Here is a 23,219-nt window from a genome sequence, read left to right on the forward strand (position 1 = left end):
TTGTGCCAATTGAGTTAAAACTTCGGTTAAGGTCGCATTCGTACCTTCCGTGGACATACCTTCGTTTAATGCCGGTGCTCGTCTTGCTTGAAGTTCCCGAATTTGCTGTCTCATGGCCTCAATTTCCAAAATTTGAGATGTACGACGTAACTTTTCCTGCTTCAATACTTCCATTGTACCATCATGTATTTTAGCTTTATTGTCGTCGATAATCCTTTTGATTAAATCCTGTTTTAGCCCACTTACTGGCAAATAACGTAATGTTAATTCTTCCCGTAACTGTGCTACCGTAACAGTTTGAAAATCTTCTTCTTGTGTTCCTTCCATTTTGTGTGTTTTTAGTTAATTACGTTTAACCTGAAAGCTGAAAAAAGAGAAAACTTGCCGGCGTACCGAAACGTGGTACCGCAACTATTCGTGTCGCGCGCTAGTTCCTTCAACGTAGGACTATATTCGCAATCCGGCTACATCCGTGTTTTTACTAACGTTTCTAAACTTTTGTTTACTTTATTACATGACTTTCACTATGAAGTGTATTAATTTACATTTATTTCACGCTTTTAATAACTTTAAACCATTATTTTTAATTAATTTGACGCAGCGCCATGTAAGGGCTGGTTATTGAAACAACGACATCTTGGAAGTCTTTTTATTCATATAGCGCTATCTCTTTCTAACCTAAGTGTTTTTACATATGTCTGTCCTTATTACTCTAGTGTGGTTATTAACTATCGAATGAGCGTATTATGGTTCGACCTAAATATCGACTTTGCCCTTACATAAACTTTCCATAACGTTTTTCAATAATTTGGAAAGTAGCAACGCTGAGCTCAGCTCCAGCCTGGGCAGGGACACAGCTTTCTTGGCTGGCACGAGCTTAGATTTGGCAGCCACTATGGTTATCTTTGGGGGTGTTGAACTTGATCCAGTACAGTCGCTTCGAATAACACTGTAAATGACGCACGCATACGCATGTTCCGAGGAATCACAAAAAGCGTGCAATTCGATCGTGTCCTTTCCTTCGTTTTGTAACCATCTAGGGATTTTCATATGATTGATCTGATATAGGTCTTGCTTGATACTTTTCCACTCGTTTTCAATTGTTTCTGATACTTGATCGTCCCATTTCAAATCTTCTTCCTTCCAGACCGATTGAAATAATAGCTTCAGTTTTGTTGTTGTAGGGCACAACCACCCTAGAGGGTCGAAGATCTTCGAAATGTCTGATAACAGTGAGCGTTTTGTCGTTTTTTCCGTCTGCGACGGTTGTATTTTAAGTTGGAATGTAAATTCGTCGTCTTGAGGGTTCCATCGTAGCCCCAAGGTTTTTTGCGACTCTTGATGTTTGAAATCAAATGATTGTTGTTTTGTGGTGTCTACGCCTTCTAGCAATCTGGGGTTATTCGATGACCACTTCCGTAAGTTGAAACCCCCTGCTTTAAGGAGGTTGATAAGATCCGTTTGCAATTTCTTTGCTGATATGATATCGTGCGTGCCACTTAGAAGGTCATCCATGTAAAAATCTTGATCCAATATTTTTGCTGCTTCAGGATATTGATGACCTTCGTCGAGGGCCAGCTGTTTTAAAGTCATCATTGCTAAAAATGGTGCGGCCTTTGTGCCATAAGTCACCGTCGTTAAGGCATATTCTCGTAGTGCTTGTTTTGGATGATCTCTCCAAATAATTTTCTGATAAAGTTGATCTTTTTCGTGACACAATATCTGGCGAAACATTTTTTCTATGTCCGCGAGAAAGACAATTTTATATTGCCTCCATCTTAAAATCAATTTAAATAAATCTGATTGTAAATTGGGCCCACTGTACATTTCATCATTCAAGCTGTAACCCGACGATGTAGGTGCTGACGCGTTATAAACAACTCGAAGAGCTGTAGTTGATGATTCAGCGCGTTGCACACAGTGATGTGGTAAGTAGTTGCTAGGTTTTGTGTCTCTTTCGCACTCGCGCATATGTCCCAGTTCGTAGTATTCGTTGATAAATGATTTGTAACCTTCCGATAATTTTTCATTTTTCATAAGTTTTCTCTCAAGTTGATAAAATTGTGCCACAGCCTTGTTTCTTGACTCCCCCAATTTTTCTTCAATGTCAGGTTTTAGGGGTAATCGTACCACATAGCGTCCGTCGCTTCGGCGCGTGGTTTCTGATTTGTATTGATTGATACAATATTGATCTTCTGTTGATAAGTTGTCCGAATTTTCGGCAATGTCTTCTATTGCCCAAAATCTGCTGATATCTTCAATGTTGTTTAGAACCATATTGCAATGATAAGACTTCATGTCACCGCAGAGAAGCCACCCAAGATGAGAGTCCAGGGCTATGGGGGTTACGTCATCTACCCTGAGGATATAGCCCATAAACACCTGCGCCCAATAAAATGTCAATGGGGTTGCTGACATTGAATTCGGGGTCTGCCAGCTTTAAGCCTTCAAGATGCGGCCATAAAGGCTTGATAAATGATTCATTTGGTAAATCTATGGTAAGACGGTTCATTATGTAAACTTTTGTGATAAATGTGTAATCCGTATGCATAGATTCGGCCTTGATAATAGTATATCCTTTGCAGCTACTCTCCTTTTTTCCGATTCCAAAGACCGTACCACTGTAATTTTGGCGTGGTAGGCCTAGTAATTGGGCAGCATTTTCTGATATGAGGTTTAGCTGGCTTCCTGGGTCGATTAAGGCTCTAAACTTGATATAAGATCCATCTTTTGTCTGCACCTTAATTTGGGCAGTCGATAATAGAGTGTCCAAATCTTCATCTTGAAACACGTGTACCACGTTTTTTGATGTACTTTGTTCATTTGTGGCCCCCTTTTTCTTGCTGACAAAGGCCTCGTGGAGTATCGTATTATGTTCGCCACTGCATTGCTTGCAACGTTTTTCCGACAAACATGGATTGCCGTAATGTTTGTATAAGCAGTTCGGACATATTTCCTTTGTTGTTATTGTAGCAAGTTTCGTCTCGGGTGTCATGCCTAGAAACTTCGAGCATCGAAATAGATCATGATTATAAGTGCAACAAGGACACTTGAAATTGTTGCTTGAAAATGATTGATGATTTTTTGCTTGATTTTCTTGATAATTCTTGTTTGGCGAATAATGATAATTGCGGTTTTCTTTGATATAACCTTCGGAGCGGGGGCTTTGATATGACGAAGGCTTGCCGCCAAACCTTTTTTCATAGTTGGTATGTTGAACAGGTTTCGTTTGCTCTTGTTTTCGCCGAGATGATTCTAGCGCAGTAAATTTTGCTTCTAAGAATGATAAAAATTCAGCCAGTGTAGGTAGCTCCCTCGGGTTCGCTACATGCTCGACGTAGTCGTCATGAGAGTCAGCATCTAATTTTTGTGCTAGTAGATGTACAATTAACGGGTCCCACGTAGATGTGTCAACGCCCAAATTCTGTATGGCGTGAAGGCATTCTTTAGTATTGTCGTGTAGCCTTTTTATTGCTACGGCAGTCTGCTGTTGCATAGTGGGTAGTCCAAGAAGGATGTTGACGTGGGAACTGAATATTAATTTGGTGTTGTTGTAGCGATGATTTAAAATTTCCCAGCAAACTTGATAATTGTCGGTACTGATTTTTAAATGCTGGATAAGCTTCTCCGCTTCGCCCTTGACCTTACTTTTTAAGAACTGCATTTTTTGCGCGTTTGATATAGAGTTGTTCTTGTGTATAGTTTCTGTGAACAAATCCTTAAATGATGTCCATTGATGATAGTTTCCATTGAATATGGGTATTTCTATTTTTGGAGTTGATTTTTCTCGGTGCGAAGAGTCCCACATCTTGATATTGATACGTTTTTTGATATCGTTGTATTTTTGTTCACATTGGTTGTAGGTTTCTTCGTATTCCGGCTTTTTGTTGATTTGTTCACTGTCAATTTCCCAATGTAAGGTGTCGATGGCGGTCCACCGAGCCTGCACGGTTTTTAAAGCATCTTCGAATTCCCACCGTTCGGTGAGTAATTCTAATCTAGTGTTGTTGATAGCGCATTGGAAGGCCTTGAAGTTACTTTGTTGTTTTCGGTACATCTCTTCCAACTTACTTTGATTACCGCGTTCAGCCGTTTGAGCGTTAGATTTGGGTCCCGAAGGTTGCGAGGTTGAGGGACCGGCTTGCTCTTCCGGTGGCTGATTCCAGTCCATTTTCAAGTTAAACTGGGGAGTAGCGGGCCTGATGATAGACTTTGTCTCTATAGCTAGAGACTGTTGCAAAAGATTGCGAGTTTCGTGATAAATGCTTGACACTCGATCATGATGATTTTCGGCAAAGTAAATAAAATCTTGATTTTCAAACTCGCAGAGAGCAACATGATTTGTCTGGAACTCTCTCCAATATTGCTCTAGAGTTTCTGAACGTCTCTGGATATGTTGAGGAGTCTTACGTTCAGCGCCGTCTTTTTTAAAATTGATAAGGAGCTTTTCAATAGCAATGGCAAGTTGACCTTGTTTATTTAGTAGTCCCTCCATTTTAGAAGTTTTGCCAATAACTTGATATGATAACTAAACAACCGATGATAATGATGATACAACTCCGTACGAAGACCGACGGAAATTTGTGTTTAAGTGTCCTTCGTGGATATATGCGCCTTCTCAATCAGACGGTGAGACCCGCTTGTGGGAAGCCGCCTAACCGATTCGCTATCGCACAAAGTTCACAGTTCACACAAACTTGCTTAAAATTTGATCTTGATAATCTTGATATATTGTTTGATCTTGATACTTAATGCTGATACTGATGGCTTTGATATTTCACACGGCGATGGTGTCACAGCTCTTGGTCACGTTGCGTCGACACGTGGCGTGGCCCAGGTATAAGTTGTGCACTGATCCAAATCTTCGAAGGACCAAAAAGATGTACGGGTTGCTTCTCGTACAGTCTTGAGATGATAGTTGATAATGATAACACTGCAGTTTCCACCGAAATAACGATTTATTGATAATATGATAAAATGATACAATTAGCGGCTTAATAAATACACTCCGCGGCGGTCGGGCATGTACTGTCTTAAAATAGGTAATAAGTATATGCTATGTGACGGAAAGTGCTGACGGGCGAAATGTTATCCTTTGTACGGACCGTACAATTGCATTTCGTTTGCGAGACGACATTGTTGCGCAGTGATGTGCGATCCTATCCCCTCCGAAATTACTGGATGACTGAAGCCTATCAAGCCTGCCAGCCACATACGTTCAGTTATGCCTGCGCAAGCACAACCGAACGGCAAAAAATATAAATTTTCATATTTCAAATTTTGCTTGCGCAGCAGGCAAGGAGTCATGTCATACACACGTCCAGTAGTCATACCTGCACAAATGAACTGTGCAGGCATAACCATCGGTTATAACCTAGCGTGTGTGGCCGACTTTAGATTTATTAAAATACCGCAATTACTTTTAAAACAACACTATTTGACATTAATTTATTTCCAGACTGGCGCGCCGCTCGTCGTTCCGCACGTCGGGGTCGCCGATGTCGTCGGGCGTGAAGCGGCGCGGCGGCGGGTCGCCGGGCGGGTCGCCGGCGCCGGCGTCGCCCGCGCCCAACGCCTCCAAGCTGTTCCGGCCCGGCGACCTCGACTTCCCGCCGCCGCCGCCGCCGCTCAAAGAGTCCGCCGGCGAAGCCATCTACATATACGACGACCGCCAGTATTGAGCGGACAACGGTTTTGTGAATATACATCGCAAACTCAGCCCTGAGCCAGGGGGGTGTCACTCCGCAGTTTAGGTACATTTGGCCGGCGCGCCCACCGGACAGGCGTATAGCAGTGGGCTGCCGCTCGGTCGCATGGTCGTGTCATATGGCGCTCGCGCAAAATTGAAAATACACAATGGCTTCGAAACTTACTTCCGCGAGAATCAGACATGCTATCTTCGGATAAAAAATGTATGTTTACATAATCAACGTTTGTAATTCCTACATATTTATCTTAAAAACAATAAATCAGCCAGCCTATTATGGATAGCTTTATCCATCTTTATCCACGTGATAAAATAACTGTCACTGTTTAACACCGTGGGAAAGAAAGTGACAGACACCGTTTTATCACGCTGTCACGTAGACAAGAACGACCATCATATCCGTACAGTGGGTGTAGGTATAAAAACTTGTCAAGTGATAACCCCGTGCCGACACTCACAGCTCGGTCATAAAACTGCGGCGCGCAAAGGAGATTCACGGTTCGTGCGCGGTTATAAGTTTCAATTTTGCTTGCAGGCGGCGATATAGGTGTAATTTTATACCTAAACCTGACTTTTGTGAAGGAGTGAATTTTCTGTACGGTAGTACTATTAATTATTCTGTGCCTGAGCGTAAAGTACGCTATACAGATGCTTTCCTGGCTGGCTCTTAAAGGTGTTTCAACCTGTAGACGTGACCTCGCCGCTCCCAATAAAAAGAATCAGCGGCGGGTCATCTACCTGATTATATTGAGCGCGCGAGCTGATGTGATATACTGCAACTATATGGCGACTATAGGCCTAAGTCAAGAGTCGACCGATCCCGTTGCCGGGCGCTTGTGAAGTTTTTGTACTAATGCCAGGCTTGTACTAAACGATGATGCGTTACATTACAGCTTTTCAAGTGTAATCGACAGATGCCTACATGCCTATATATAGTAAAAATATATGCGCAAATGGATCTAATGTATTGCTCTTGGTCAGGTCAGAAGCTATAGACAAAGACGTAAGAAGCGCTCTTGAAGTTTTGTACAAGTTGACAGTCTCAGCATATATGGACAGCTCAGTGTTGTGTATTAGTAGGAGTATACCGCACCTGTCAGCAGCGAATGTGATATGGTAATTAATGTACGTACAAGTACATACACTGTTTATGACCAGCTTCAACATCAACATACGTATGAAGAGCGAGCATTTCAAGTAAAATGCTATAAAATCACGGACGCAATATGTCAGCCGTCTCGAGAAGATTTTGAGAGTATTTTGTATACATATGAACTGTAAAAAAGCACCTGTGGACTGTCAGAGTTACGTTACTTTACAGTAAATATTGTGGGTGGTTCCAGTATAGTATGAATTATCTGAGATGATTTTTTCGGGCTCGGGCCCTAGTCTATTAAACAAAAGGTATTGTTTCCTTTATGCAGTGCTTACACCTGTTTACTGCTAATAGACCCTACTTAAGTAACGGGAACAAACCCGTTTGAAAAGCAAATTTATCATTCTATTTATATGGTTCAAATTCATGAAACAACCCATTTGGAGATAACACGTTTTGTAATCTCCAAAGAAAAGACCACCCTGATTGTTCTCAGAATGAGCTGTCACATAAATTTGAACCTTAATACTATCACGATAGTTGCTTTTTAAACGACATGGTTACTTTGGCACGTGCTGAAGACCGCTCTTAAAAGAAACAAAGGCTTTTGTTTAACAGATTAGTGCTCGAGCCCGAAAAAATCATCTGAGATAATTCATACTATACGGCAACCGTCAGTTTTTAAGTGTCGCTGACAAGTTCAGATATATCCGAAACAGATCTTTTATGATATGAGAAAGAAGTGATACAGACGTATCGCTGTCTCATGCTTCAAACACAGTATTAAACGGACTAAAATCTCATGTACGGAGCAAGTTAAGTGCGCGATCGTCAACAGAAGTGTACTTGTAAAGGAATGACGCTGGCATTGGACTCGTTATATTCTTGCCAGTATCGTTCGAGGAGTCATAGTTTTATAACGAAAATGTGGGACCCGACCGGTATGTCTTTATAGTACCTACATAATAATATTTCTGGTAGTTAGAAGATTGTTTGGAAATCTAACATATTTATTGTAATCGATAGTACCGATTATTTTAGAGAGCCTGGGTATGCGTTGATATTGGTATTTAGTATACGCGCCGGGCATAGTAATTACATTAATACGTGTGTAACTGCTTTCAAATTCTGGTCTTAAAAGTAAAACATTTTATTGGGCTTTGGGGGAGTGTTTTTGTACCTGTGAATTGCGTCGATTTTTAAAAGTGTCTTGCATCTTGATCACAATTGTAATAGCCGTAGAGTTCAAGATAGTACTCTAATAATTATAGTATAACCTTGTATAGTTTTAATTGCCGTCTCCTCTCTTCTTCTCTGTTATTTCATATTTTCATACCTTTGTTTTCTTTCTCCATTCTATCAAATTCTTGTCCTATAGCGGTAGTTACTGCTCCTGCCTTCAGATTCTTCATACTTGAAATTGGCGCAATAATTGTTTGTATTTATTTACGTTAAGGTGTAAAAATTTTTATCCCGGGACCTTCCGGGCTGTTGTCGGCGCTGTAACATTTTGTATTGTTTTGTATTCATTACTTATATTTATAACTTGATTATAGTTTATCGTGGTTGTTGGCACTGTATTATTTTTATGTACAAATAACAATTTTAATGAGAAATTAACTTACTTAGATTTAAGAAAGTACTGTGTTGAACTGTAAGAATTATAATAGCCGCAGTAGTGATACACTAGCATGTTAAGTTTATTCCCACGCATCGTCTGTCTCAGCTTGACTTGTATAGTGTGAAAGAGATGGATGGTGTTTAATGGGATTATTCTCACCATGGTAGCCACTTGATTCTGATATAGAGTAGTCAGACCGCCCCACGAACGCAGACTTAACCTCCGGTCTGGAGACATGATTCGTACCAAAGAGTCGCGTTTATCTACTCTATGTAATGTTCCTTAATTTCTTAGTGTGTCCATTTTGCATGTGCATTAAAGTCAGGTAATGTTAATTTTTATTTATTTTTAAGCTAATAAATAATACCATTCCAAATTAAACATTGTAAGAGTAATAAATGATAAACAATAAAATAAACTATGTCGAAATAAACGCTTGGTTTTATTGTCTTTCACCTATTTACACAAAGGCGTACTTGAAAGCATTTTATAAAATATATTTTATATCAAATTCCCAATTCAAATATATATTTTATGCCTCAATATGAAATAAGTAACTGGCCACACAAAGCGAGCAACTGGTAGTCATGATTGGGCTGATTTTTACTTGTTGTAATTTTTTTTTCGTTACATTCGGATATAAATAAATAATATTAATAAATTTGGCTAGTTTAAAGAGCTTTTCATTCTTTGCGGAATAAATCACAACTTGTCCCGATAAAAATGTAGGTGAGTTATGAAAATACCATAGGTTTCGTTACTCAGAGGAAGTTTTACGACATTCAGTGAATTGCGATTATTATTATAAATTATATTATAAAACAGGACTATCTATCCCCCAAATTTTATCGAAATCTGGCGAATAACAAAGATTGGCTCAATTAAGTTTTAGTATAAATTAACAAACCGAATTCGCCAGAATTCATGTGTACAAGTACAAAAAAGTCAATTATAATTTAGCATAATGTTAAATTATAATTGACTATTTCCCTAATCATACTAATTTAAGCGTTTTTTATCAAGCGAATGCGCCTGGGTGAAAAAATTAAAGACTAGGCCAATTCGAACTTACAATGATATTAGAATGACATCTAACAGATATCAGACCGACATCTAACTAATGTCATTCAGTTATCGTGCATTTCGCTCGTACTTGTCCAGTACAAGTTTTAGCGCGGGCGAGACGCACGATAACTAAATAACAGGATTCAAATGTCATTCAGATGTCAGTGTACATTCGAATAGGCGTGAGCCCGTACCATGAGTCACTGACAGGGTCAAAACTGACATTTACGCTATCGAGAATGTAATTTATTTTCTATACATCTCGTTTGCACTAATATTATGCGAGTACGAGCGAGATGTATAATAGAAAGTAAATTACGTTCTCGACGGCGTTTATGTCAGTGCCAAACTGATGGTAGCCGTACTGCTACAATAATAATTTGGTCCAGTAATCAACTAATAAGTCTATTTTCTCCGTCTTTTTGTATAATTTACCAGGAAAAATCACGTCATGCATAATTTTACAAATTGTTTCCATTAGCAGGGGAATGGTTTCGACGCAATCTTGTTAATGTTTTATGGTAATCTTCAAGGTTTCGGAGTTTTAAGAAACAAACCGCAGTTGATTATTTTAACGAAATGGGGCTTAGAGCAAGGAATTATTCATTCGTCCTGACGTTTTGAAAGTGTCGTTGCTTACGTTCTTGGTTGCGGGAAGACTGTAGAAGCTAGTACAGTCAGCAGCGGAACTTGCTAAGCGGGCAATTTGTTCAAAACAAACGCAATTATCTTGACGCGCTCTTATTATCTAAACAATAAAGTCGCGTCAAGATCATTTTGAGCACCTGGCCCGCTTAACAACTTCTGCTGCTGACTGTAAGTGCCTCACAACATTTAACTGTAAAGGTTTCTCGTATTTGGCGTTGATAATCTAATTTAAGAAGTACAAACAGCAACACTCTTAAAACTGTACATCGGTGGTCCTTATTTCAAAAGGCGTGAGGTCCATCGATGTACAGTTAACAGTGTGGGCGATAGTACACGTCCTAAGGCAAAAATAAGGAATGGAAAAATTCGCAGGCTAAGGTAAGCTTCAGTAGCTCAGTTGGTTAAGATCGGTTGAACCGATGTTCCAAAATGTCACAAGGTCGAATCTTGCCACTAGCGTCGATTTTTTCATTTTTTCTTACTGTAATAATTTGCAGTAATTATCGCTTCCAGACGTATCTGCTTGATAAAAAAACCGGCCAAGTGCGAGTCGGACCGCGCACGGAGGGTTCCGCACCATCAACAAAAAATAGAGCAAAAAAATCGTGTTTGTTGTATGGGAGCCCCCCTTAACCTTTTGAACGCCACAGACGGCAATTGACGTCAACGCAAAATCGTGACAACGACGCCAAAGACGGCAAACATTTGATGTCGATCGTTTTTTGATGAAAATCTACTGAAAAACACCCCACTTTTAGGTTGGCATTATTTATTCACAAAACTAAATCTTACCTCCGTGGCGTCAGTGGCACGGCAAATGGATGCGCCGTTTGGCGTTCAAAAGGTTAAATATTTATTTTATTTTTAGTATTTGTTGTTATAGCGGCAACAGAGATACATCATTTGTGAAAATTTCAACTGTCTAGCTATCGCGGTTCATGAGATACAGCCTGGTGACAGACGGACGGACGGACGGACGGACAGCGAAGTCTTAATAATAGGGTCCCGTTTTTTACCCTTTGGGTACGGAACCCTAAAAATGGTTATTAATGGTTTAATATTAGGTATATGCTACCGTTAAAATCCTTTTTCAGTGAAAAACGCATTTTTCTAAGTTAAAACTTCAGCCAGCGGCCGGCGAGCACCAGAACCAGAATGTTCACGTGGAAAAAGAACCTTTTTTTTGGGTTATGTGTATCGTCTAGTCAAAATTATCCTGTCTTCGCCGAAGAGATTTAATCCTTTACCATGTAGTAGCCCATGCTACGCGCAAACTCAACCGCACAAGTTTTAGCGTAGAAAGAGAGAAAAAACATTCCTTTCTCTCTCTCCACTATCCCAACCGGTGACGCTGTCAACCCAACTGTCAACATCATTCTTGTCCGTGCGCGCGCGGCGTTCGCACAAGTGCAATAAAAATCTAGGAAATCATGTCGAAGCGACCGCATAGCGAGTCTCAAGAAGAAAGATGGATGAGAAAATTAAAAATGTATGAAGAAAAGCTTGAAGCAAAACGTAAGCGGCGCACTGAAAAATCAGAAAATATAGCTCCAAATCAGCAGGATTTGCAAAACGAAGGTGATTTGTGTTTCCATAGTAAAGTATTTTCGTTGCATTCATCGGAAATACGCCATTTATAGGTGATATTTTTGTTATTTGAAAACCCGTTGCATTCATCGGGAGAGTATTTCGTAAAAAACATGTATTTCCGATGCATTCATCGGAAATACGCTATTTACGTCCGTTGTATTCTTCGGATGACATTTCTTAAATTGTTTTTTCCAAAAACCGTTGCATTCAACGGCATGTGTTCTATGAAACTTAAGTATTTCCATTGCATTCATTGGAAATATGTTATTTATATTTGTGATATTCTTCGAATACCGATGCAAGTACCTACTTATCTAATTTCTTTTCACCGGGATTTCAGAACATACCGAGAACAATGAGATATTATATGATGAACAGATACCAAACGAAAATGTAATAGATCTCGCCAACACCGAAGAACAGCAAACACGCGAGGCTGAATACGACGATTATTCGTACGCATTTGATGATGCTAGTGAGATTACTGATACCACAGCATTCACCAGCCCGTGTTATGCGGCAAGTGGCGATGACAAGGAGATGAAGGAGAACGTTGCAGAAGGGGACTTTGACCCTAGTCTATTACAAGAACTGGGAATTGTAGAAACTGATCCTGTTGAATTTGGTGATGATTTGCAAGCCGACGTAGCGGCAAGATTCCAGAAAATTTTGTTGGAAGGGCTTAAAAAAGAAAAGAAAGAAGAACTTTTGAAAAAATACCCGTTTCCCAAAAACGTTCCTCTAGCAAAAAGCCCGTCCCTAAACCCGGAAATTGGAGCCATGTTGGCCGAGGCATGCAAGCTCAGAGATAAAAGGCTACTTGCAAAGCAGGACCAGCTTGGTAAAGCGCTTTCAGCGCTAGGCAAGGCTCTAACTGGCCTATTGAAACGAACTCCGGATATCCCAGATATTATCCGTACACTCAATGATGCGGGCATTATGCTAGCTGATTCCCATTATGCTGAAACTGATACCCGCCGCTCAGTAATTATGCCACTAATAGACAAGTCCTTTGCTGAGAGTTTCAAAGACAGAAAAAGAGACACCTTTCTTTTTGGAGAAAAATTGGGTGAGTTGGTGAAGGACTCTCGCGGCATAAAAAAGACAGGACAATTAATTCAGCCACCATCTACAACTTCTAATTTAAATGGAAGAGGTCCATCGACAGCCCGAGGATTGCGATATCAGCGAGGGGGACACACATATCAACACCGATTCGGTGGACCAAGAGCAGCAATGTCGGCCCCAGCATACCAGTACCAAGGTCGCAGACGAGCAGCTCTGCCGCCACCACCACCTCTGCCAAGTCGCCGTCAGCCTCCACCTCCACCTTCAACACGCCGACCACCTCCTCCTGCGCACCGCTCCTCAACCAGTCGACGGACTTAACTGCGCAATGTCAGGTACATGGCGGGCGCTTAAAATATTTTCTTAATGATTGGAAATCAATTACGGATGATGATTTTATACTATCCGCTGTGTCAGGCTATAAGATCCCTTTCATTGTGAAACCTGTTCAAGACCCTTTTGATTATCCACGACGTTCTTTTACGTCGAACGAATTAACTGACATGAATAAGGAAATACAGCACTTAATGCAAATAAATGCTGTAAGGCGTTGTAATCCTGCAACGGGTCAATTTATATCTGATATTTTTCTAATCCCTAAGAGTGATGGTAGCAAAAGATTTATTTTGAACCTAAAGAAATTAAATAAGTATATCTATACAGAACACTTCAAAATGGAAGATGTGAGAACAGCTACTAAACTAATGTATCCGGGTTGTTACATGATTAATATAGATCTTAAAGAAGCATATTTTTTAGTACCTATGCATGAAAGTCATACAAAGTTTTTACGGTTTTATTTTGAAGACAATTTATTTGAATTTGTTTCTCTCCCCTTTGGAATCTGTTCTGCACCATACATATTTACAAAGATTTTACAACCCGTTGCTACATATTTAAGATCTCAAGGTCTACTCTCAGTTAGGTATTTAGATGATATATTGTGTTTAGGAAACTCTGCAGCAGATTGCCTAGAAAACGCAAAAACTACTATTAATTGCTTGACTAGGTTAGGTTTCGTTATCAACTACGAAAAATCTAATCTAGTACCCCAAACCACTTGCAAATTCTTGGGCTTCGTGTTAGATTCTAAGACAATGTCTATACAATTGCCAGACATAAAGAGGCAAACAATTTTGCAACGTATAATTATGTTACTTACATCAAGTAGAATGCGTATCCGTGATTTCGCTCGTATTTTGGGTTCCATTACCGCGGCGTGTCCAGCAATTGTATATGGCTGGCTTCACACAAAGTCTCTAGAAAGAGCTAAATATTTAGCTTTACTGAATAATAATGAAAATTATGATTCATTCATGGAAGTTGCAGACAATTTACATGATGATCTTCTGTGGTGGAAGAAGAATATTTTAGTTGCCATTAATCCAATAAGAGATCAAAACTATGAACTTGAAATCTTCACTGACGCTTCAACAACAGGCTGGGGTGCAGCATGTGGTACTAGCAAAACGGGCGGTCATTGGACTGCTACAGAATGTACCAGTCATATAAATTATCTGGAACTGTTGGCAGCCTACTTCGGACTTATGTCCTTCGCTAATAATAAAAAAGAATGTGATATCCTTTTGCGTGTGGATAACACAACAGCAATTTCTTACATAAATAGAATGGGTGGCGTCCAGTATCCACATTTAAACAAAATTACTAGGGAAATTTGGAATTGGTGTGAGGAAAGGAACATTTTTATTTTTGCTTCCTATATTCGGTCATCGCTTAATGTCGAGGCCGACAGCGAATCTAGAAAATTAAATATTGACACAGAATGGGAGTTAGGTTCGCAAGAATTCGCTAGAATAGTGTTTTGTTTTGGGAAACCGGGCATAGATTTATTCGCCTCTCGCATAAATGCAAAGTGCGCCCTATACATATCCTGGAAAAAAGATCCTTTTGCATATAACATTGATGCTTTTACAATTGATTGGTCCCAATTTTATTTTTATGCATTCCCGCCCTTTGCCTTGATTTTAAAAACCTTAAAAAAGATCGTTTCAGACAAGGCAACAGGTATTGTGGTTGTCCCACAATGGCCATCTCAGCCATGGTACCCGTTCTACATGTCTCTATGTATCAAAGAAGCTATAATATTTCAACCTAGTAAATATCTACTTTCTTCTCCTTTCAGATCAACACACCCGCTACACCGTCATCTTTCCCTGGTAGCGTGTGTGTTATCCGGGAAGGGTTTCGTAGACAATGTGTACCTGAAACGGCATTAGAGGTCATGCTTTCATCAATTTCAGAGAAGACTAGAAGTCAGTATACGACGAGCCTTAAGTTGTGGTGGGATTTTTGCTCTCAGAATAATGTAGATTTTTACGATTTCAAAATATCATCTCTATTAGAATTTCTTACGAATTGTTTTCAAAGGGGGTCGTCGTATGGCATGCTAAACAATCATCGGTCAGCTATTTCTTTAATATCTTCAAATAGGATAAGTGATGATTTAAGTCTCAAACGTTTTTTCAAAGGGATCTTTCGGTTAAAACCATCATTCCCACGGTATGCTTGTACATGGGATGTTAACGTGGTTCTGAATTACTTAGAAAACATGGATAACGATACAGTTAATTTAGAGCAGTTGTCTAAAAAATTAGTAATGTTGCTAGCTCTCGCAACGGGGCAGAGAATGCAAACGTTATCATTTATAAAAATGTCTAATATAAAAGTCTTTGAAGACCGAATTATTATCACTATTACTAACTTAATTAAAACCTCATCTATTGGCAGAGCTCAGCCAATTTTAAATTTACCTTTTTTCCGCTCTCGACTTGGTATTTGCCCAGCTTCGACTTTACAAAAGTACGCCTTAGTAACATCAGCTTTACGATCAAATACCGAGGAGCATTTTATTCTAACCTATAAGAAACCGCATAGACCAGCTTCATCGCAAAGTCTAGGGCGTTGGATAAAACAGACCCTCACAGAGAGTGGCATCGACACTTCTATTTTCACCGCTCACAGCACGAGGCACGCATCAACTTCGGCTGCCTCGCGCGCTGGTCTAAGCGTCGATGTCATTCGAAAGTCAGCTGGTTGGACTGAGCGATCAACTGTGTTTGCGAATTTTTACAATAGGCCCATAATTAATACAGAAACAAGCCTACTTGATCCTTTATTGTTACAGTAGAGACATACCTACTGTGGTATAAGTTGATTTGTCGGAATATCATAAGATTCATAAGTTGATAATGATTATTGTGGAATAATATAATATATTACGTTAATTTGTTATAAGTTGGTCTTTACGAACAAATAAATAAATGATAATTGCGATTTTTTATTTATTTATTTACTTTAACAACATTGATCGTTCTCTGAACATCTACATGGTAAAGGATTAAATCTCGAAGGACGAAGACAGGATAATTACCTGATCAAACGAACTTACCTGAAGTGAAGTTCGATCATAATTATCCTGTCTTCGCCGAAGAGATTTAACTACCCACCCTTCCCAGGAAGGTCGCAATCCGTACATTCCGTACACTTCTTCCCTGATTATCAATGTTGTTATGTTATCTTTTGTTACTCCTTAGTGCTCTAAAAAGAATGATGTTGACAGTTGGGTTGACAGCGTCACCGGTTGGGATAGTGGAGAGAGAGAAAGGAATGTTTTTTCTCTCTTTCTACGCTAAAACTTGTGCGGTTGAGTTTGCGCGTAGCATGGGCTACTACATGGTAAAGGATTAAATCTCTTCGGCGAAGACAGGATAATTATGATCGAACTTCACTTCAGGTAAGTTCGTTTGATCAGGTAAGTAGTTTTCACAGAAATATAACGTACCTATAAATATTTGAACAGTTACCTACTTAGTCACGACTACTATTTACTAAAGGCACTTTGCGAAAACTAGTTTCCCAGTTTTCACTAGTGGCAAGAAATTGGTAGTAAATAACAGGTAGGAATAACCCATACCGCTCATTGATTATGCGGGGAATCTGTTATTCTTTCATCAAGTGGAAGAAACGTCCTGTTGTGATAAGGCCACGTATTCCCATATATCGCGCGAGTGCGGGTGAGTGGACTTTTCGGGAGTTTTGGACTACTACTAATACTATGTTTTGGATTAATACTAGAGTATTAATTTTGTGGTTATGAGACTTGTCTTCGAATATTTTTTATCAAGCAGATACGTCGGAAAACGATAAGTAGTTACTTCAATTAATAAATTAAAGGATTTTTTTTTAAATTAACCTCGAGAAAGTTTCGATCTCGCGACCTTTACCGTGCCAATCGCTGGACCCGCTGGGCGGGTTTTCTGTTCGTAGGCACAGAATAAATAATAGTACCTACTAGGTACAGAAGATTCACTCTCTAGCAAACGCGTCTATTACGACAGATATGACCGCTAGGTGGCGCAAGCGCGAGCAGGCGTCCGTTCCGTAGCGGTGTGTGGCAACTACTATGGCCAGGCGTCTCACTCCGCGATTTCGTCGCTTTGCTACAGGTAGCTAAAAGTACATCCATTCTGCCCCAATTTTGGGGAAAGCCATAAGCCGCTCGTGGCGCTGTCGCCACCTAGCGGCCATATCTGTGCTGATCGTAACAGACGCGTTTTGTTAGAGAGTGAGTCTTCTGTACTTAGTACTGTTATTTATTCTGTGCTATGGCTAGACACCAAAACTGGTGTGGGCCGCATGTACTTGTAGCGACGAAATCGCGGAGGCCTGTCGTAGGCGCTTTTCGTATGTAACACACGGTTTTTCCCATGTTATCGGCTATGCTCGTAGCGCGTAGCAAGCGCTGTCAGTGAATCTGTTTATTCTGTTTAATGCTTGCCCCAATACCAACTGGCGACTGAGATCATAATTCTACTTCCTTTACCCTTGTTAAGACCAACCAAGAGTGAAATAGATGTCTTTATGATCTGACTCGCCACTAAGTCAGTTATAATGGGTTGAGTAGAGCGCTCGGCAATCGATGATAACTAACACCCCGGCTTGGCTGTTATCGTTCCGAGAGTTGGTATTTTTGTAAAATAAGCCGGAATCAAATCTGACTTGCATAAGAAAGGGGCATTGTGGCAACAGGATGAATTTTGTCTAAAAATAACAAGGCTGAGCAGGGTATATATTCTTGCTGGGAATATTTGAATATTAAATTGTTGTCTATTGCAAAATCTCATTTTGTCTTGGGTAGCCACATGCTTAAATTACCTACTGATACAATATTAAAAGTCATACGAACCCGCCCCAAAAATGCCACTACCATACAATTGAAGTTACGCTCTCTTTTTAAAATGACATGCTTATAGTCTGACAGACTAATGCCAGTTGCACCATCCGCACTTGACAGACTGATCAACGTCACCTGATCACGTCACGTGATCAAACTTTCCATACAATAAAATTTAGCGAAGTCCTTACCTAACGATGGCAAACAGTTTGGTACAACCGACCCTATATCTAATTCAAAATTGGCGGTTATTTTACTAATTGACGATGCATGATGTGCTTTCATTTCCCTTTTTATGCCGTTTTTGGGTATAGAGATCCTTATTCCGTAACAAAGTAGGTACATACATTAGTACATTACCTATGAAAAGTCAATAGGTACCTACAGAATCTTTGACCTTTTAAATATACGTACCTATACGGAGCCTATTGCAAAATGTTTAAAGTGAAAAGTATTTCTGGGTGAAAATATATTTGATTTTATACTGTCAATAACGTTCCTTTGACACACGATTTTTCGCTACATAGCAACCATTTTTAATAAACCCATATCACTTTGTACTGGATGGTAATAAAAACGTGTGCATCATGGTGGCGGGTGTACGAGTACATTAGGGAGTACAATACCTAAAATAATTTTGCACGAAATATATAAAATGTACGCAATATGGGGAAATTATAAGCAAAGCTTGACCTAAGGTATTCGCAATTGTAGATAATTATAATTATACACTATGATGCATACGTTCTTTTTTGCGGTTCGTTTTTTGGTTTAAAGTGAAACGATGCTTTAGTGTGAAAGTAGGTACTAGTCGTACCATATTTACCTACTAATGTACCTACCGGCTAATAAGATTCAGTACACTAGGTACAGAGTAATGTTCATTTTTTAGGGTTCCGTACCTCAAAAGGAAAAAACGGAACCTTTATAGGATCACTCGTGCGTCTGTCTGTCTGTCTGCCCGACCATCTCCCCCCTCACCCCCCTTTATCTTCGAATGTACTGTGTCTAAAATTTGGAAAAAAAAACACAAAATAGTTCTTTACCTATAGATTACAGGAAAACCAATTTATTAGAAATGTGCAGTCAAGCTCAAGCGTGAGTCGGACTTAATGTACAAAATCCTTGGAACGCGAGTCCGACTCGCCCTTGGCCGGTTTTTTTCCTAGCCTATCTGAGTGTCCCACTGCTGGGCAAAGGCCTCTCCCCTTGATTCCAATGTTCATTAAAAAAAACCTTGCAGAGTAAACAGTACAGGGTCCCTAAAATAAATAAATACCTTTTTAATATTTAAAAGCATTTTTAATAGGGGAAATGCTTTAAATCATTTGACCTAGTTTTAGCCCCAAACAACAATTAATAAGAGATCTGTCATTAGGGATAATGATTCGCCGAATATCTGGCAAATGATTACCTACAGCCCGTGGAATTCTCGCGACTCATTTAAGCACTTAAAAGGGAAATGGAGTTTTTTGTACGAAACGCCAAATGGATTTCCAATATACCTATTTACCATTTATAAATATATTACACTTTTTATCGTGGGAGCTGTAAAGTGCAAACATTTGTTACGCTGGGACGACATAATTGTAGTACTTTACTAGTTAAAGAACTGCTCTACTGAGATACCAGTTTATGCCAAAATTCCTCTCTCGTTTTTGTGGAACGAAAATCTGTTAAATTGAAAATATCGAAGCAAGATAGAATGAGTAAGAGTATTGCTATCTCATTCACGTAAGAAGTCGAGTCTAACCGAGGCTCTCTGAGAGCCGAGTGTAACAGGTACATTAATATGTAATATATATAATACCTTAATGGGTATTATATCGTTCTCCGCGAACCATAAAATTAGATGGTGATTAAAGCGAAATAAGTAAAAAAAAAAGTTCGATTATCTCGTCAACCATGAAACTTTTACTAGACCTATAAGTCCATTGTCTGGACCAGCCTAAGGTGCGGGCTGGCGGTGGATAAAGGGCTGTCCATTAATTAACTGACACCCTGTATTTATATCGCCATTAAAAAGCTATCATCCTACCTCTTTGAGTAAGAATGTCATAACAGTCCTTGGATTAAGTAAGGTAAATTATTCAGAAATCAATTATTAATAAGTTTCTTCCGGAAAAGCTAATATTACTGACTGTAAGTTACGCCCCTAGAGTATTGAACTCGTCAAAATAAATCTACTAAGATTAATAATTTAATCTACCTAGGAAGTTTACTACTAGGTAGCTGCCGAAGAGTTCCACTATACACCTGACTGACTTTATCATCAGAACAGCTCGATAGTTACAAATTTATTGTCAACCATTCAATCCGAATCGAAAAGATATCCCAAAATGCATAAAAATAATAGAAATTCACTGTTACTGTAAACTAGCAGCAAAAGTTGAGCGAAATCGACACATCGTATACGGAATTTATATTATACATAAAAGTAAATGGAAAATACCAGCACATACCATGCATTGTGTAATTTTGTGTAAACGAGTTTGTTCAGATGGAGCTCTGGCAGACAACATTTAATCCAAGCATTTGTTTGGACGGCGAACGTGATCGAACTTCATTGGGAACCTCATTTTCCACTTTAGCAAAAGTACCCATACAGGGTGGGCCTTGTAATCGGAGCAAATATTTAAACAGATTACATGAAACCCTTCATAAAACATAGCAAACCTTTGTTAATTTTTGTCCCTTCCTAGCAAACATTACATTAAATGTACAGATGATGACAAACAATTATCAAAGGGCTTGTTAGATTTGACTAACCGTTTATGAATAACGTCAGTTGGAGTTCATACTCTTCAAATTGTTCCTTTGTTTTAAAATTACGATCTTATCGTCTTATCGTAGTTCTTACTTGTCTCTTTTCGTTACTGTATTCCTTTAAGAGGCAATAGGAGCGGTCATTTCTCCATACAAACCTACTCGACTGTTTCCTCCGTGGGTTTTGAAGCTAGAGGAATGATTTTTCAACACAGATTAATATTGTTAATATCTGTGTCGAACCGTTTTACTTTTTTTGATATTTTTGTTTTTTAAGGCGCTAGAGCCTTTCAAAAATGGTCAAAATGGCCTAACTGACTATGCCGCAATGAGAGGCGTGGTATTCAAAACTGATATCAATTAGCCAAAAAAGCAAAACGGTCCGACACAGATAATTTCATAATCATTTAGATTTCCATATTTGGTTACGATTGGTTAAGTTTTGGAGGAGGAAACAGTTGAGTACGAAACCTCGATTTTTGAGATTTTTACCCAGGATTTATCGCCTTGTCCTTATCGCACTAGTTTTAGGAGCCGCTTCCGTTAGCGAGACGGGTATATTTACCTAAAATATTTAAATTTCAGCTCCTGTTTTTTCTTAACAAAAATAGATATGTAATAGAACAATTAATTCGTCAATAGACTACATCAGTAGGTAATTGGATTTTATGGTGGATGTAAGGCGTCTCCAGGATTGATAGGGTTCGAAAGGAACACATCCATGGTAGTCTCGGACTAAAATGACGTCGCTGAAAAGCTCCAAGAAAGTTGGCTGAGGTGGTTTGGGCATGTCAAAAGAAGGCCGCCTGAATACGGGCAATAGAGCTTAAATTAGCTTCGCTTTGCCAGACCCAAAAATAACGGGAAAATCAAGGCAGCGAATGCGCCGCAATAACATCGCCAAAGATTTAAACGCCTATGGGCTAGCTGAAAACGATATAGTATATATATAACGATAGTCATATGACTAATTAGGATAGAGCGTAGTGAAAGGAGAAAACATGAAAGTGGACCCCGTAACAATACGGGACAAACGCTAGATTAAATTTTGTTTAGACGTTTTTCAAGATTGTACCTACCTACCCAAAACAAACGTTGTATGATACCTACTAATACCTCACCTATATATTGTTTAGCAGGTACAGAGTATTTAAAAAAATATTTGCAAAAATAATTTGTAAAGTAATAATTGCAAAGGTAATTTTATTCGTTGAAATTCTTGTTCGTATATCAGGGCCCACCCTGTACAGAATTGAGAGCATTGTACTAACAGCAAACATTTAACCAACCATTGCTTGATATTATCTCGTTGCAATAAGGTTTAGTCCGTCAGATTTATCGGTACAAGAGAGGCACTGACACTATTTTATTTTCAATTATTAGGAGCAGTAGGTATTCAGATTTTAACAGCGACGGAATATACAGGGTGTTTCCTGTAACAGTTTCCTGTAATAAATTAAACTGTAGGCTATACTCCTCAAACTAACCAACTTTTGTTAAACAACTTTTAAAAATTATAAATCCTTTAGAATTCCTTTTTTCATTCAAAATAAATATTGCCTTCAATATACGCTGACATCAGTGTGTTTGACGTTGCTTGTCACGCTTTAAACATAACAAAACTTGCAATACATTGCGTCTTAGAATAAACTTTAAAGTGTAATAAAAGTCAAAACATAAGTTATTTTTAAAAGTTGCTGATCAAATGTTGGCCAGTTTGAGGAGTATAGCCTACAGTTTAATTTATTGCTCCTGTTACAGGAAACCTCCTGTATATATGTAGACGAAGCTCTTAGTCTCTTATTTTTAATTTCAAAAAATGGTCCACATAACTGACACTTATCTATACAGGGTGCCATTTGAGTCGTGATCAGTAATATGTTTTTCTAACTCCATAAACAACGAGCAATTTAATGCCCCTACTCTTACTAAAATCAGACAAGATTTTATTTTATTTTTTTGTTTTTTTTTTGTCATTTAACCCCGGTTTAGTGGGATGGTGCAAGTGGGCCTTAAGGGCCTATTTGATCCACACTTGCCATCAGACCCGACGCCGCGTGGGTCCAGAAACTCCTGATGATGGGCCCGAACAAGAGTCGTTTTCCGTTTCACCAAATACTTACTTATCAGCACATCGATAATAATATTAGAAATGTAAATAAATAGTTCAAATACAAAAATATCAAACATTGAAAATTTCTGGCAGTTAGAGACAAAGTATTTTTAAATCTATCTATCTGGTGACGGTAGAGGTGGGTAAATTTTCAGATTCTGTCAATTTACCCCATTTCACACACAAGCGCACTTCACGCACACTACCTCACTTTACTGGGACAGGTCATTGACCCATCAAGTTTTTTTTAAGATAGCGTTTTGAGTTTAGTGGCCTCCTTTTAGGAAAAGCGTTCCATTGAAAGAAGAAAGAGAAACAATACATTTAATCTTGCTTTCCTTGTCTGTTCAT

At 39.1% G+C, this 23,219-nt stretch overlaps 2 protein-coding genes across 2 annotated transcripts in view; both read left to right on the plus strand.

Moving 5' to 3' along the window:
• Positions 1-5,717, plus strand: part of LOC134651252 (microtubule-associated protein futsch) — a 182,712-nt gene extending 176,995 nt beyond the window's left edge. The window contains exon 12 of the mRNA XM_063506324.1: positions 5,459-5,717. Coding sequence (XP_063362394.1) covers positions 5,459-5,681 — 223 coding nt within the window. The 3' untranslated portion in view covers positions 5,682-5,717. The remainder of the gene's footprint in view (positions 1-5,458) is intronic.
• A 5,907-nt stretch (positions 5,718-11,624) lies between these two features.
• LOC134654580 (protein piccolo-like) lies at positions 11,625-15,919 on the plus strand. Its single transcript, XM_063510051.1, has 3 exons — positions 11,625-11,715; positions 12,068-13,130; positions 14,939-15,919. The coding sequence occupies exons 1-2, from the start codon at positions 11,625-11,627 to the stop codon at positions 13,114-13,116; spliced, it is 1,140 nt and encodes a 379-aa protein (XP_063366121.1). The 3' UTR covers positions 13,117-13,130; positions 14,939-15,919.
• The last annotated feature ends 7,300 nt before the right edge of the window (positions 15,920-23,219 follow it).

This window comes from Cydia amplana, chromosome 1 (genome assembly GCF_948474715.1).
Source record: "Cydia amplana chromosome 1, ilCydAmpl1.1, whole genome shotgun sequence".
Taxonomy (NCBI): Eukaryota; Metazoa; Arthropoda; class Insecta; order Lepidoptera; family Tortricidae; genus Cydia; species Cydia amplana.

Excerpts from the sequence above, each read along its gene's own strand:
- LOC134654580 (XM_063510051.1), top strand. The coding sequence starts at position 11,625 with ATGTATGAAGAAAAGCTTGAAGCAAAACGTAAGCGGCGCACTGAAAAA. Across the intron at positions 11,716-12,067 it reads GCAGGATTTGCAAAACGAAG|AACATACCGAGAACAATGAG; the intron begins GTGATTTGTGTT and ends CCGGGATTTCAG.